The sequence below is a fragment of the Cannabis sativa genome, chromosome X, assembly GCF_029168945.1.
Source record: "Cannabis sativa cultivar Pink pepper isolate KNU-18-1 chromosome X, ASM2916894v1, whole genome shotgun sequence".
In the NCBI taxonomy this organism is placed as follows: domain Eukaryota; kingdom Viridiplantae; phylum Streptophyta; class Magnoliopsida; order Rosales; family Cannabaceae; genus Cannabis; species Cannabis sativa.
The window spans coordinates 45,560,553-45,576,566 of record NC_083610.1 but is presented as its reverse complement, the minus strand read 5'-3'; the positions used below and the strand labels follow the sequence as shown (position 1 = coordinate 45,576,566).

At 30.9% G+C, this 16,014-nt stretch overlaps 4 protein-coding genes across 6 annotated transcripts; 1 reads left to right on the top strand and 3 right to left on the bottom strand.

The window, feature by feature from the left end:
• The first annotated feature begins 1,176 nt into the window (after positions 1-1,176).
• On the top strand, positions 1,177-4,114 carry LOC115702582 (spore wall protein 2-like). Of its 2 annotated transcripts, XR_009685403.1 has the most exons (3): positions 1,177-1,501; positions 1,581-2,827; positions 2,923-4,114. XR_009685403.1 is itself a non-coding variant. In XM_061107331.1 (2 exons), the coding sequence occupies exons 1-2, from the start codon at positions 1,178-1,180 to the stop codon at positions 1,821-1,823; spliced, it is 567 nt and encodes a 188-aa protein (XP_060963314.1). In that variant the 5' UTR covers position 1,177; the 3' UTR covers positions 1,824-4,114. The 2 variants fall into 2 exon arrangements, 1 of the variants encoding a protein (XP_060963314.1); XM_061107331.1 differs by having other exon boundaries at positions 1,581-4,114.
• A 106-nt stretch (positions 4,115-4,220) lies between these two features.
• On the bottom strand, positions 4,221-7,035 carry LOC133032811 (uncharacterized). 2 transcript variants are annotated; one of them, XM_061107329.1, is made up of 5 exons: positions 6,776-7,035; positions 6,088-6,658; positions 5,738-5,954; positions 5,615-5,644; positions 4,221-4,874 (listed from the first exon to the last, which is right to left on the bottom strand). In XM_061107329.1, the coding sequence occupies exons 2-5, from the start codon at positions 6,180-6,182 to the stop codon at positions 4,479-4,481; spliced, it is 738 nt and encodes a 245-aa protein (XP_060963312.1). In that variant the 5' UTR covers positions 6,183-6,658; positions 6,776-7,035; the 3' UTR covers positions 4,221-4,478. The 2 variants fall into 2 exon arrangements, with proteins under 2 accessions (XP_060963312.1, XP_060963313.1); XM_061107330.1 differs by having other exon boundaries at positions 6,088-7,035.
• LOC133032222 (uncharacterized) lies at positions 6,420-7,817 on the bottom strand. Its single transcript, XM_061106096.1, has 2 exons — positions 6,776-7,817; positions 6,420-6,658 (listed from the first exon to the last, which is right to left on the bottom strand). The coding sequence occupies exons 1-2, from the start codon at positions 7,815-7,817 to the stop codon at positions 6,420-6,422; spliced, it is 1,281 nt and encodes a 426-aa protein (XP_060962079.1).
• A 1,527-nt stretch (positions 7,818-9,344) lies between these two features.
• Positions 9,345-14,581, bottom strand: LOC115708240 (peroxidase 12). The gene is made up of 3 exons (XM_030636461.2): positions 14,172-14,581; positions 13,349-13,543; positions 9,345-10,076 (listed from the first exon to the last, which is right to left on the bottom strand). The coding sequence occupies exons 1-3, from the start codon at positions 14,466-14,468 to the stop codon at positions 9,456-9,458; spliced, it is 1,113 nt and encodes a 370-aa protein (XP_030492321.1). The 5' UTR covers positions 14,469-14,581; the 3' UTR covers positions 9,345-9,455.
• Positions 14,582-16,014: the final 1,433 nt, after the last annotated feature.

Genomic DNA, 16,014 nt, shown 5'->3' with positions numbered 1-16,014 from the left:
ATGTTTTACTTTGTATTTCTTTTTTTTTGCAGGTCCATGTTAGGACCTCAGAGAAGGTTGAAGGCTTTGACTTACCAAAGAAAAATCCCCCTAAGGTGTCCTTTTTTTTAAAAAAAAAATTATTTTTATTATTTGTTTTCTGTTTCTGTTTTAGTTTTTTTGTTTTGTCCTGATTTATTTTGTTTCAATTGATACAGGAATGGGATTATATTTATGACCAGAAGAATCTCTTCATTGCGAAAGCCTTTTCGACTGCTACTTTCCAGGTGATAGAGAACATTAAGTCTTGTCTTTCAGATGAACAGCTTGAAATGTTTTCCAAAACCTGTTTTGGACATTTCCTTAACCTTCCTGATTTTAAAGTTCAACCGCAAGTGTTTCATGGGTTGTTGCTGCGGGAGGTTCAGCAACCTAATGATGCTGAGTTGTGGGTAATGATACGCGGTGTTAGGCTTAGGTTTGGCATTGAGGAGTTTGCTTTGATTACTGGTTTAGACTGTGAAGGTGACTGTAGTGTTTTAGATTTTAAGCAAGACGTTAATAGTCTTTCTGAAAAATATTGGCCAACTTCGTCCTCTATCACTAAGGAATCTGTTAGGGAATGTTTTACCACCAAGAGGTGGGGTGATTCTGATGAGGATGCTGTGAAGTTGGCAGTTTTGTATTTTGTAGAATGGTTCTTTCTTAGTGGGACTAAGCATAAAAATGTACCTAAGTCTATTTTAGATGTTGTAGATAGTGGGAGGTACAATGAATTTGCTTGGGGACGGAGTTCTTTTGAACTGACTATTTCCTCATTGAAGGGTAAGCTTGACAGTTGGGTTGAGGGTGTTAGGAAGGCAAGGAGTTCGGGAAAGAGGCCGAGTGTTTTTTACACTTTGATTGGTTGTCCTCATGTTCTTCAAATTTGGTTCTATGAGTGTTGTAAGTACATGAAAGGTAAGTATTGCCAAAAGGAAAACTCTCGTATTCCAAGGATCATTCAGTGGACATGCAATAGTCAGCCTACTTTCAAAGTTTTGAAGACTACTATTTTTTATGTTTCCAAAGATAAGGTATATCTGCTAGTTGTAATTTGGTTTTTTAGTAGTTGTTTTTATGTTGTTTTTCATTATTAATAATCTTCATAATTGAAATTTTCATTTTGTTGTTTTTTGATCAGCTGCAACTATCAAATATGAGGTCCACTGCTGGTGAGTTCAAAGCTTTAAAACTGAGCAGTTTCAAGTTTGACACTAACTACAACTCTTACAAGAGTGTTCCCGTTCCCGAAGAGCCTTCTGTTGCTCAGAGTGACATTTCTGTCAAGCTTGATGTTTTTTCTGAGAAATTTGATGGGTTGGAGGTGAAGATCGATTTGTTGCATACTTCCCAACAGAAGATTTCATCTGATTTGGTTGAGTTGAAAGAGTTTGTGTCTGCACAGTTTGTTTCTTTTGGTGCTCAGATGGCTTCAATGCAGACACAGTTTTCTACTGTTTTTGCCGATTCTTATGCTAAGGTATGTTAGTTTTTCAATTGTTGTTTTTCAGTTTTTTTTAAGTTGTTTTATACTAATTTAAATTGTAATTTCAATATAGGACAAAGGCAGTGACTCTTCCAATGATGATGGTGGAAGTGGTAATGAAGAAGATTTTGATTTAGATGAATCTGAAGAATCTGATGACAATGAAGAAGAGAATGTTATGGGTGATGAAGAAGGTGAGGGTAGTGAAGGTGAAGAGAAGGATGGTCAAGCTGATGAAGATTCTGAGTCAAAAGAAAAAAATGATAAGGCCAGTGATGATGAATGCACTGATAGTGAGGAGAAGGTAGATAAGTAGACAATGTAACTAGGTTTTAGTTACTTTGTGTGGTTTATTTTGTTGTAAGTCCGTTTAGGTAGTGGTCTTGTAATTCTATGTTCTTGTTATGTCTCTTCTTATGTTTTAGTTTTTTTTTTTAAAAAAAAAATTTGCAACTATTTTTCAGACTATTTATTTGTATTTATTATGTTATTTAGATGGCTATGTTTATAGATTATGTTGTTCGCAATTATTTTTGGTCTTGTTATTTTACTTGTTGTTTTTTAGTTGTTATGTAGTTTTTTTTTAGTTGTTGAAGTCTTTTACAAAAAAATAACTTCACTTTTTTTCTATATTCTTTTTCCTTTATTTTCTGTATCAAGAATTTCGTTGATTTCAATGACGGGCCTACTCAAATAGATGTTGAGGCTACTGTTCAGTCCGGTGTAAAAGCAGTTGAGATTATGGTAATGTTGCTTTTGTGTTGTTTTTTGGTTGTGTAAAGGTTGTTATTTTTTAACCATGCTCTAATTACTTTTTAATACCATATATAAACAGATGTCTTCAAATGGAATTGGTGGTGATTCTAGTAAACAGATTTCAGTTTCTGAAAATGTTGAGGTTACGGATCGTCGTCTTGTTTGTTTTGAGGTATATTTTTTTATGGTTGTTTTTTAGTTTCTTCATACTTTTTGTGTTTAACACTGACTTTTTTCTTTCATTTTTATGGAAAAAATATATTAGATGGGTGCAACAGGTCTCAATGTTGATTCTAACATTGAACTTGAAGATGACCCAATTCCCGTTGAAGAAACTCCTCTTGTTGACAAGAGGAAATCTAAGAAACCCATAGCGTTGACGTCTCCGTTTATGGAGTATGACTCTTCCATTTCTAGTTCTAAAGATGGTTCTGGTTATGGAGTTGTTAAGTATGTGGCTGGTTTGTGTCCTCTTGATGATAAGATTGGTGAAGATGTAGAACATAAAGACGAGAATGATTTTGACTTGTGGCTTGGTGAAGGACGGCGATCGAAGAAAGATCCGTAAGTGTTTATTTTCAGCACTTTTGTTGTGTTTTTGTATATTTTGTTTTTTACTTTACTATTTATGTTTCAATTCTATTTTTTTTTTATGTTAGGCATGACAAGGACAAGGTTTACTTGAAGGGTAAGGATAAGATTGTTCCCCCTTTTCGTTTTGGCGTGGAAGATGTTGCAACCAAGATGTGGTTCCACAAGCTTGCATATCCTGGCCAATGTTTAACTAATTCTGTAAGTTAATTTATTTTTTCTTTTGATTTTTTTCAAAAATTTCAGTCTATAGTTTTCTTCATGTTGTTTGTTGGTTGTTTTTCAGTTGTTGAAATATAATTCATTTTCTTATTTTTGAACATTTCTCATTTTTTATTGTTTAGCATTTGGACATCATTTTTTATTATCTACATAAAAAAGGAAAGTATGCAAAGGAGCCAAAGGTTAAGTTCACAACCACCGATTGCTTATTCTTCAAAACCATTCATGCTTTGTATGAAAAATTTATTGCACAGAAAAAAGATCTTTCTTTGATAACTGCCCAGCATGCCATTGCTGATTATATCAGAGGTAGAAAAATGTTATGTGGTTCCCCTTGGCATTTGTGCGATCATGTTTTGTTTATCATCCATATGGAGACTGAATCACATTGGATTCTTGGTCGCTTGAATATTGAGAAAAGGCGTATGTACATGTACAACTCCTTGTCGACTGCTATGAAAGATAGTGCTGCTATCAAAGCTTGTCAGCCATTTGCGGTGTTGTTGCCCCACTTTTTTGCTTTGTTTGATGAGTTCAAAAAGGAAAACAAACCGGTTTGTTTAGACCCTTTCGAAGTTGTTAAGGTTGATGGTTTGCCTCAACAAACCTCGAAGTAAGTTGTTTTTAGTTTTTATTTTCAAGTGTTTTTTTAATTTTGTATGTTATTTTCCTTTTTTAAGTTTTTATGCTGTTGTTTTTTGGTTGTTTTCCAGTGACTGTGGTTGTTTCGTGGCATCGTTTGCCGAATACTTCATTAATATGAAACCGATTCCTCCCATATTTGATGTTGAGAAACACCGTGATAGGCTTGCTGTGTTGTTCTATAAGTATGCTCGCATGAAAGAAGTGGATTTTATTGATAGTGAAGATGAGGCTCCTCCAAAGGGTCCAAAGAAGAATTTGTCTTAGTTATCTATTGGTTGTTGTTGGAAATAGTACTTTTTTATTTAGCTTTTGTTTTTTGTATTACCAGATTATGTTCATAATCATAGACAAGTTGTTGTTTCTATCATGTTTTTTTTTTTATTATTGAAATTGGTTTTTTATTTGTTCATAGTTTTGGATTTTTAATTTTTATATTCAGTTTAACTCATGACAGCATACTATTAACAACCTTATTACAACCATCTTACAAACAACTAAATTGCATTTTAATCACTTTATGTAGTTTTGTTTCCTTCTTATTAATTTCAACTTTCTTCCACTCATTTAATTATTTAACTATAATATTTGATGTTCTTTGTATATTAATGATAATAATAACAATTCTCTATTATCAATATCTCTCCACATAAAAATTCACAATAAAAAATATATGTAACAACCAATAGTAATATGCAGTATGTTTTTCTAAATGTTTTAGTATAGTTGTTTTTTGGTTGATGTGTAGTTGTTTCTACTTCTATGCTGTAATTCTTCTGCAGGTCTTTTTGTTATGTCCCTTTTGTCCACACTTGCCACACTTGTTTTGTTTCTTTGTTTCCCAAGCTGCTGCCATTCTTCTTTTCCTCGGCCTTCCAGACTTGATTCTTTCCTTTGGAGGCAACACTATGATGTCTTCAAAAAATTCTGGTAGTTCCCATTCTCTTACGTTTCCAACTGGGTATACTGTTTCTTCATATGTTTGCAGCCATGCTTTTGATGTGTAGTATTGTGCACAGTAGTTGTATGTGTTTATGTTCAAGTCCTTCATGACGGCGACTGCATGGTTACATGGCATTTCATCTTTTTGAAATCTATTGCATGTGCACGTCTTCTCCTTCAAGTTTACTATTCTTGTTCTGTCTTCATCTATCACCTCAAACTAGGGGTGTTCAATAAAATTTACAAACCGCTCAACCCGAATAAACCGCCCAAACCAAACCGAATAAACCGACAAAAAATTCAACCCGAAATAATATAATGAAAATCCAACCCGCCCAATGAATATATTGGGTGGTTTACAAATTATTCTAAACCGCCCAATTAACCCGAATAAACCGAATTAAACCGATTTATATATTTTTTAATAAAAGTGTATATCTTATATTATATAAATTACATTTATTAGTTAAATTATTTTGTATTTAAAGTTTGGACATTTTAATTTTTAACTTAAAACTTAGATTTTATAGTTAATAATTTTTAATGTATTTGGATATTGAAGTTAAAGTTTAAAATCTACACTATATTATCACTTTTTTTATTATTTTATTCAATTATTTTATGTTTACTCAATTATATTTATCTTATATTAAAGTTCTTAAAATTAATTTAAACTATAGCATTATTTAACTTGAAATATAAATAATATATTTTTATTTTTTTAACTTTTTTGTTATTTGAATTCTAGAAACGAACAATAATAATTATAAAAAAAAAAAATGAAGAACGGTTTGGACGGGTTAACCCGACCAAACCGACAAAATCATTGGGCGGGTTGAACTTTTTCTAAATTTTCATTGGGCGGGTTACGATTAAATTTTGCAACCCGATATTTATATTGGGTTAATAAAAATATGCTATAACCCGACTAAACCGACCGACGTACACCCCTACCTCAAACAGGTTTTGGTTTGCTGGTTTCACCTGCATGTTTTAAACCAACTTTAAAACAACCAAAAAACTATGCAAAAACAACTGTTTTCATTTTACTTTATGCGAACGATAATCTCAACTTACTGTTAGTCGCAATGACTGTACATAGTTCCCTATGAGTTTTTTCTCAGATGATGGTGTCAGCCTTGTTGTGCATTTTTGTGCCTCCTTTCTATTATTGTATGTCCACTCTTGCATTTGTGCCCTCAAGCACTCCATTAATGTTGTGACTGGTGTTTCCCTTGCTGCTAAATTTGCTGAGTTCAGTGTCTCAGCTATGTTTGATGTCATGGTAGAGTACCTATAATTTGGACAGTTTCTATCATAGTTCTACTTTTAAAAAAAAAACTCAAACGCAACGCAAAAACATCGCAAATACAACACTTAAAATATCTGAATATGTCATTAATTTTATCCTTTTTATTTGTTTTCACCTATTGTTTTCTGAATGATACCTTGACCATTTTTCATGGCCAATTTTTTTCAGGTACGGTCTTATGCGCTTATCCAAGTTGTCTAGCTCCCTCATATGGAATTCAAACTCCAACTCTGTGTAAGCTTTTGCAGCTGCAAAGAATGGCACTCTGAAATGCTTTGCATTTTTTTTGAATTTTGTTTTGAGGTTCGACAAGAGGTGGAAGATGCAGTAGCCACGTGTTATTTCAGGGAACACTTTCCTAGTTGCTTTGATGATGCTTTCATGTCTGTCTGATATTAGGCATTGATATTCTCGAACCCCGAATGCTTCTTTTATTTTTTTTAAGAATCACTCCCACGATTTATCGTTCTCAGAATCAACTATGCAGTATGCAAGTGGAAAAAATTTTGATTCTGCATCTTGTGTGTTGGCAGTGAGCAACGTGCCTCCATACGCGGCCTTTAGGAATGTACCGTCCATAACGATGATTGGTTTGCAGTTTGACCAACCTTTTATAGCAGCATTCAATGCAACAAATGCATATTTGAAACTGTCATCATCTTCTTTCTCTATGTCAATTAATGTTCCTGAATTTTAATCAAACAGGATTTTTTCAAACAACATGTACGCAACTAAATAACAACGCAAAAACAACGTTTTTTTTCACAACTATTTTCGAACTAAAATTTTTTACTTTTTTTTACCTGGATTTGTTTTCTGTAGCATGTACAGGTATCTTGGCAAGAGATTGTACGACTCTTTAGCATTTTCATGTAGCTGGGTTTGTGTTCGCTCTTTACTACGCCATGCTTTCATGTAATTCATCTTTATTCCGTATTTGTCTTTCATTTCTGTCTTTATGTCTGTCGGGCTGCACTTTGTTTTCAGGTTCAAGAATTTTAGTTTTACAAAATCTGCTATCAACTTTGATGTAGCTTGTCGTTGATCTCCAAATCTTATTGTAACTGCACATGTGTGTTCTTCTTCGTAGCTCCTTATTATGAATGTTTCTGTGTTTCCATTTTTTGTAGCCTTTAAATTCCATTTGCAGTTTGTGTCCAAACACACTATGTTGTATTCTTTTGTGCAAGATTTCACTACTTTGTATTGAAATGTCTTCTTGATTGCAAAGTAGCATAGTGTACTTATCAATGTTTCTTTGTCCTTGTAAATTTGCCCCTTTTCTATTGTTTCATGTCGTTTGTCATTGATGATAATCATTTCTGTGTTGTCCACTTCCTCTTCTTCTTCCTGGTTGTTTTCGAGTTGCTGTACCATTTCTGCAGCCACAAGCTTTGCATAGTCGGTGAAGTCGAAATCTTCATCTACTGCTGTAGTTTTTTCTCTGTTGTTTTCTGGTTGTTGTATGGTTGATTCTGATGACACTGTTCCTGTTTCTAGGAAAAATGTATCATCTTCAGCAGATCCCATCGTCTGCGCAGATAGTTGTTGCTTGGAAGTTGTTGCCGTGTTGTTTCCGTGTTGTCGCAAGTCTTCTGCCTTTGCGTTGTTGTCATACGATTCCATGATCATATTGTTCCACACCATTGTTTGGTTAGGTGGTGCCGTGTTACTGGTTTTGTTCACACACAATGGGTACCTTGTGAAATCAACATCCTTCGTTAATAGCTTTATGTAGAACAACAGACTTTTGTCATCCTTGATTTGTAGTGGTTGGCCTCCTTCCTTCAGTTGATATTTTAGTTGTAGTTGTGTTGATTCAGGGTTGCATTGGAGTTCTTCCATCATTATTCTCATTAGTTCCTCAAAAGTGCATTTGGTGGAAATTAATTCTCAACTTGATTCATAATCAACATAGTTTTTGTGGTCATCCCAATGCCCATTGCTCTGCACCAATATTTGTAATGGTTCCGTATCCTGAAATAATGTAAATTATTTACTTGGTTCAGTTTTTGTAGTTGCAAACAACTATTTTAATCTGTCAAAACAACCAATAAACAACTCTTTCCAGCAATAACTTATGCATCTAACACTTTCATCTGGCCGACTATTTATATAGGTTAAATCAACTATCAAACAACTATTTTAAAAGCAATCAGTAATTAATAACAATAGATTCATATTTTCTAGTTTGTAGATCCCAAACAACTATTATTCCACTGTAAAACAACTTGTAAACAACTGTTTTCAGAATAAAACACTGTAGCAACTATTTATATGCGTTAATGTTTATTTTCATGCAAACCGTTGTTGTTTTTTTCTCAGCTTCATCAATATTTCATTATTATTTCAATTTAATCCGGTTTTCATCAATTAATATCAAATTTCTATTAATCTACACTAAAATATGTGTGTACGTTCATGAAAAAATTTGTTTACCTTCAATTCTCTTTCTGATTCAATCATGGGTGAGTTTCTTTGATTTCCAGCTCTCCTTCTACTCTGTTCTTCTCCTCTGATCGCGATTTCTTTTTTCAATGATTGTTGTTTTTGAGTTTTTTTTTGTACATCAATGGAGGTTGCCTGTTTTTTTTTTCCTTTCCGTTTGTATTTGGATTTTCGGGATTCAACTTGTTTCCTATGAGATCTACATTTTTTTAGATTTTGATTTTGCTGGTTTTGGAAGAAAAATGGTTGAGATTGGGTTGTTGGGGTTGGACGGCTGGGTCACGAAGAAGGATGGGATCGGCTGTTTGGGTTGAGAATGGAGGTTTCCGTTTTCTGAGCCGGTATTTTTGTAATTACCAACTTTTTAGTTTCCACTTTTGTTTATTTCCTTTTTTGGGGTTATAAATGTAAATTTCATCTATTTTTGGTTTATAATAGAAAAAGGGAAATTTTATTTACACTCCAAAATTTTTTAGAGGCACCCCATTTTAATAAATTTTATTTTATATAAAATTTATATCTTTAATTGTACTAAATTTTTTTAACTTTTTTTTTGTAATTCATATTCTTAAAAAATATACCTATCAAACAAAAGTAAATTACATTTTAAATATTATGAGGAAAAAATTAAAATAAAAAATTATATGAAATTTTTTTAGAAAAAATTAAAAAAAAAATATACATGAGTTAGAAAAAATTATGAAAATAAAATCAAAATAAGTATTGAAATTAACATAAAATAATGTGAGAAAAAATTTTAAAAAAAATATTAAGAGTAATTTTTAAAAATTATTTAAGTTTATATTTTTTTTAATAATGGGGTGTACTTATCATTTTGTGGGGTGTAAATAGAACTCCCCTAGAAAAAATCTCTATATAAATAGATGTAATACTGATAAATACACCAAAAACAAAAAGAGTAGATTAACACACAAACTAACATATTATTTCACTTAATCATTTTCACAAACACATAATATTCCAATTAGTCCTTAAAAAAAAAACAAAAAAACTGAGAATTATCCAAACCACTCACTAAAAATCAGTCATAATTTCACCATTCTCAACCACAGAAGCCAAGAAAGCCTTCTTCTGCGAATTCCTAACCGAACAGTTCCCTCTAATCTCACCTTCCTTACCGGTCAACACATTAAGTTGACCCATCTTAGTCATGGCGATCACAAATTTCTCGAAAAACAGAGTCTGATTCACCGCGAAACTCTTCACGATCTCCTTAGTCTTGCTGTAAGTGTAGAGATCTTGATCGGAGGTGAAAAGTCCCTGACGATTCATGAGATCGACGTAGTATTTGTTGTCGAAGGTGTTGGGTGTTCGGAGATCTTGGAAGGTGAAGGCGTCGAAGTCTTTAGTTGGGCATATGGATTTGAGATTCTTGGCGAAGGTTTGGTCCATGACTGGATCTTGGGTTGGGTAGAGACGGTTGTCGAAGGATCCGCAGTGGGCGATTCCGATGGTGTGACCGCCTGAGAGGGCGACGACGTCTGTGGGGTCGAGGTTTTGGTTGTCGGCGAGTTGTTTGAGAATGGCTTGGGCGCCACTTGAGGGTGGTGGAAGGTTGGCATTGGTTTCGTTTTGGGTTGCGAATGCTAAGCCGTCTCTTCTTCCCAATGGTACGGCGTAGTCTGGGCCACCGGACTGTAATTGATTCAAAATCATGAACAAGAAGAAAGAAGATCAAAATTAATAAATTTAATCAACATTATTTTTTTAAAAAAAAAACGAATAATTTGAGGCTCATTTTAATTTTTTAATTTTTTTAATAATGGTGTATATTATGGAAATAATTTATAGTGTTAAAAATAAATTTTAAATAATTATTTATTATAATGTATGTAGTAAAATGATATAGCATAAAGGGTTGTGTTATTATAGCATTAGCTTAAAATGATATATATTCTCAAATAAATTCGTTTCAGATAATATTATTAACTTATTACTTATAATTAGATAATCACAACATGATGTACAAAGAAAGAAACAAAGGGTCATTGTTTTGTGCTAATTTTTAATTATCAATAATAATAATAATAATTGTTTTGTAAAATAATTTTTTTATATATAAGAATTTTTTCTTATAATAATTTCCAAACATACACCTAACCTAAACCTAATGCACTTGACATTCTATTAAAAAGTCTGACAGTAATGGTCTTGAAAATATCATTTTACAATGAGAAATGTTAAAAGATAGGGTGTATCATCTTTTTACAATGTGTATCGTTATAGTTTTTTTATAATTTAATATAATAAATATTAGAGAGTATATATCGTCAATTAAAATCACATACATTTTTATAAGTAATAATAATAATAATAATAACTATTATTTATTAAAAAAAAATTACGCTAATTAGCAATTTTTTCTCCCGAACTTTGACATGTACTAAATCATGTTCTCTGAACTTTTTTCGCGGTTAAAAATTCCCTCTGAACTATTAAAATTGTTAAATTGAAGGATTTTTGTCTAATTTTAGTAAAAAAATTCTAACATGAAAGAAAGTTTAGGGGTCATAATTTAGTACATATTAAAATTTGAGGGGCATAATTTGGTAGATATCAAAGTCTCGGGAGCATATTTTAGTACATAAACTATCACTGAAACATTAAAATTGAATGAAATTAGACAAAAGTCCTTAAATCTAACAATATCAATAGTTTAGGGGAATTTTTAACGGCCAAAAAAGTTTAGGGATATAATTTAGTATATGTCAAAGTTGAAAAGAAAAAATTGTTAATTAGCCAGAAAAAAAAGAAAAAAAAAGTATTTTAGAAAGTGATGATGTGTTCACTTAACCCGTGAGGGCTCGTTTGGAATGCTGTATTAGATTGTATTGTATTGTATTATATTGAATTGTATTTTATGCAATATTTTTATATAAAACTATATGTGGTATTAAATTTTATGGACACCTAAATATATAATATTTTAGTATAAATTAAAGTTTAATATTGTATTATATAAAAATATGATATATAACCCAATTCAATATAATACAATACAATACGATCTAATATGACGTTCCAAACGAGCCATGAATGTGTTAGTTAAAAAACAAGTAATAATAGTTCTGTGATTCGTAATGTCTCATAAAATGTAGTCAATTTGAACATCACATAATCTTTACCTTAGATTTTGTCTCCCCAATATATTATATAAATATTTATATATATAGATTTTTATAATAATTATCACAACGTGATATTCGTGTGTACGTAGGCCATAAAAGTAAATTAAGATATTTTAGTACGTGTCTAAAATGTACGTACAAGTAAAAGTAATCCAAATTCAAATTATTAAATAAATTAAAATATATATATGCTTGTTAAAACTAGAATCTTTACATATTTTACTCTAAAAAACACAAGAGGATAATTATTACAATATAAAGTAAAAACAAATTTGGTTGTGTTATTAAATAATTATAAAAAATATATATTTTTTTTATGAAATTAGTTGTAAAGTCATGAAAGAAAAGAAGAAATAAATTAATGTACTGGAGAATATTAAGAGTTTGGCAAATAATGACAATGTTGATTTCTTTTGCATTTTCTCTAGTGGGATCTCTTTTTCAGTATTTTAGAAAAGTAAAAAAGAATATATATATATAAATTAAAAGTTGAGTGAACCCCAAAAACTTGTCATGTCTCTAATGGTTAAAAAAAAAAACTTATCCTATGCAAAAGTTTTCAGTAGGGTAAAAAACTAAAGTAACTTTTTTTAGTGAGATCATATTTTCAGTTGAAAAAATAAGATAAGAGACAATTCATATAATAGAGAGAGAGGGAGAGAGTATTATAGTACGTAGTGTTAGAGAAATTTAATTGTGGTAGGTAGGGGTGTTCATTGGATCACATCCAATGGATTTTGACCCATCCGATCCAATCCAATTATTTATTGGATATTGGATTTTGCCATCCGATCCAATCCAATTGAATTGAGTCATCCGATCCGATCTGATCCAATGGATGTATTGGATTGGATCGGTTCCATCCATTGGATGCTTTAACTGGTTTTTTATTGGATTGGATTGGATCCATCCAATGGATCCAATGGATGAATCCAATCCATTTTAGCCATGATTTCATTCAAAAGAAAAAAAATATGAAAAAACATAATTTAAAGCCTAATAATCTAATAATAAACAATAATTTAATCCAAATTCAACCTAATTTTCATAATCTCATAATAAAAATATAACAAAAATCTAACTTAATAAGTGAAAGTCTTAATAAACAAGTCCAATACATCAAATGCAAATATTATATAAAATATTAAATCAATGTGTGCTACAGATAAAAAACCTATTAATAATTAATATATTTTTTAAAAAACAAAATAATTAAATATATAAAATTATAAATATTAAATATGATTGGATGGACATTGGATGATATTGGATTGGATCGGTTCGGTTATCCATTGGATCGGATGTCTCATCCAACATCCGATCCGATCCAATTGGATTTTTAAAATTTAGATCCGATCTGATCCAATTATGATTGGATATCCGATTCTATTGGATCGGTTGGGATTGAATTTGTCGGTTGGGATTGGATTGGATGACTTTCTGCACACCCCTAGTGGTAGGACCAAATTAATGAAATGAAAAAAAAAATATTTTAAAATAATAAATACTTTGTTTTTTATACATAAATAAATACCTAACATAATATTAACTAATCTATACTTGATCTTACCAACTCTCACCCATAACCAATTCATTAAATAAATAGTTGTAATATAGTATATTATAATAACTCCCTAATAAACATTTTAGTAATTAAATAATAATATTATATTTGGTATGATTTTATTAAAAAAAGCTACCAAGTAATTATTTTTGCAATTTGTTTGACTAATTAAAAAAGATCATATTATTATTTTCGTACTAAAAAAAATTACTTACCAAGAAAACAGAATCACGAGCAGCAAGAGCGGTAATATCAGCGCAAGAAACAACTCTTCCACACTTCTTGTGAATTAGGGCTCGAAGATCGTTAATGATCTTGAATGCGGTGGCTCTCAAGGTGAGATTAGGTGGTGCATCTTTCTCACTTGGTCCACTTGCTGACCCATCTAACAACACTGAACCATCACATCCCTACACAACATATTTATGTATATATAATTAGTAACGACACATAATTAACTAAATCCAAACATATCTAATAATCCATTTATAGAAATTAATTAACTACAAACAACATGTATATATCCCAAACTTAATAAGCAAAATCAAGACTACACCACTAACATATCCTAATTTTAACAAAGTTTATCAAGTACAACAAGACATAAAAGTACCTAAGAAAACCTCCCAAAGTTTATCATGTCATTTTTTATAAGAAGATTTTTATAGTCGAGTGATATATATTATGCTGTTAAATACAAACTCGGACTGTAGGAATGTCAATCGGATCGGATCGGGCCAGTCCTGACCCGACACGTTTTTGGCCCAAACCGGCCCGAATACTTTTTTCAGTTTGGCGGGTCGGACCAAAAAAGTATTGCGGCGGGTTGTGTCAGACTGAAAACCTAGAAAGTGACCAGAAAACATCCGGGTTGTGGATCTGCAAGAAAAACCCATTTTGCTATTCGGGCCGCGCCGAAGGTAAATAGCTTCTAAGCCTAATAAAGTGATTAACCCTCTCTTTTTTTATCAATGTGGAACACTTACATATATTCTTTGAGAAAAGAAATAGTTATTATTTCTGTATATATATATATACCTGAACAAAGCAATCATGGAAATGGAGACGAAGCAAGCCAGCAGCTTGGGCAATATCATTTTTGAAGATTTTCTTGAGTTCTTTTCTTATAATGGACTCAGCAGAAGGACATGATTTTGCATAGAATTGCCATGAGAGGCCTTTGGTTAAAGGAACTGTTTTCTCAGCTGGGCCTTCAAAATTTGCACTTGACACACTAATAATACTACTACAAATTAGTACAGCACAACAGATTATCAAAACCAGATTTTTATTACTAGTAGAAGAAGAAGAAGATGATGAACTAGCCATAACCATGGTAGACTTTTGGTTTTTGTGTTTTGGATGTTGAAATGTCTTAGTACAACTCTTTTATTTATAGCCAAATCTAAGATATATATCATTGTTGTATTATTATTATTATTATTATTATTATTATTATTATTATTAAGGGATATGATTTTGTCCTACGGATTGTAATCCGTGATATACAGCAGCCATCAGATGAGGGAGTTATTTGATCTGACGGCTGAAATTGATATAAGGGTAATTAGGATTAAAAAGTAGAAACGTACCCTGACATTCATTTAATGTACCTTGAGACCCATACCACGGAATACATTCCGAAAGTATATTACGGGACAAAATCATATCCCTATTATTATTATTATTATTATTATTATTATTATTATTATTATAGTATAGACTACTTTTGTTGAACATCCACGTGGTGACCACATCCCTCTTAAGGATTTTTAATTGATTTTGGGTTATGTAAAAACAAATATATATTTACTAATAATAATTAATATAAATAACGTGTTTTCTCTCTCTTTGGTTTCACATGGGAGTATGGGATATATAGTCGTTCGTACACAAAAAAGTCTTTCTTATATCTCATTATGAGATTTGTTGTCTCAGTTTTAATGCTATTTTATGTTAGTTTTATTCTTACAGTAATGGTATTTTAATATAGATTAATATGGTTTTGGTGATTGGACGGGAGTTTGTTTTTTATTAAATCCTTTGTTAAGATTATTGTTAGGGTTTTTTTTATTATTATTATAAATGACTTGATTAGATTTTGCTCAAGTTATATCTTCATGTAAAGAACTTTGTCCAATTGATTTAATAATATAAATTTTATTTTCTCTTTCTTAAAAAATAAATAAATTAATATCCGGTTTAATATATTTCAATTTAAATTAAATAAAATTTGTTATTTAATTGAATTGTAGCTTCTTTTTTCTTATTATTTGGGTTTGGGATTTTATTACTATTGAATGGTAAAATGGGAGAATATCCAATTAGAGATTATAGGGGGACTCAAACATATATTATAAGAGGATAACCAAAAAAGTAAACCTCGTTAGACAAATAAAACAAATTAACAAAGGGACATGAGTACTCTCTAGGATAGGACCAAAAAAACAAAAGAAAAGAAATTATTAATTCATTTTAATTTATTTGGTATATGAAAATTAATCTAAATATTTTGATAGTGGATTTTTAGTAAATATTTTGTGGAATTTATAGTACCTTTGTATTTAAAGGTGATATGTATAAAAACATAATATTAGTTTTAGAGTGATGATTAAATTATTTTACACATATTTAATTTATTTTTTGTTCCCTCACAAAAACAAAATATATGTCTCTCTCAAATTCTGAGTACAGTTGCAACATAGTGAAATTAATTAAGAAGGTGATATTTCTTTTTTTTTTTTTTTTTTTTAAGAAAAAAAACAACAAAATGAGATGGACACATCAATGGACAAAATAAGTATAATAATTAAGATCATAAATATTAAAATTTATCCAAGATATATATATTTTTGGTAAGTTTATAATACACTTTTTTAAA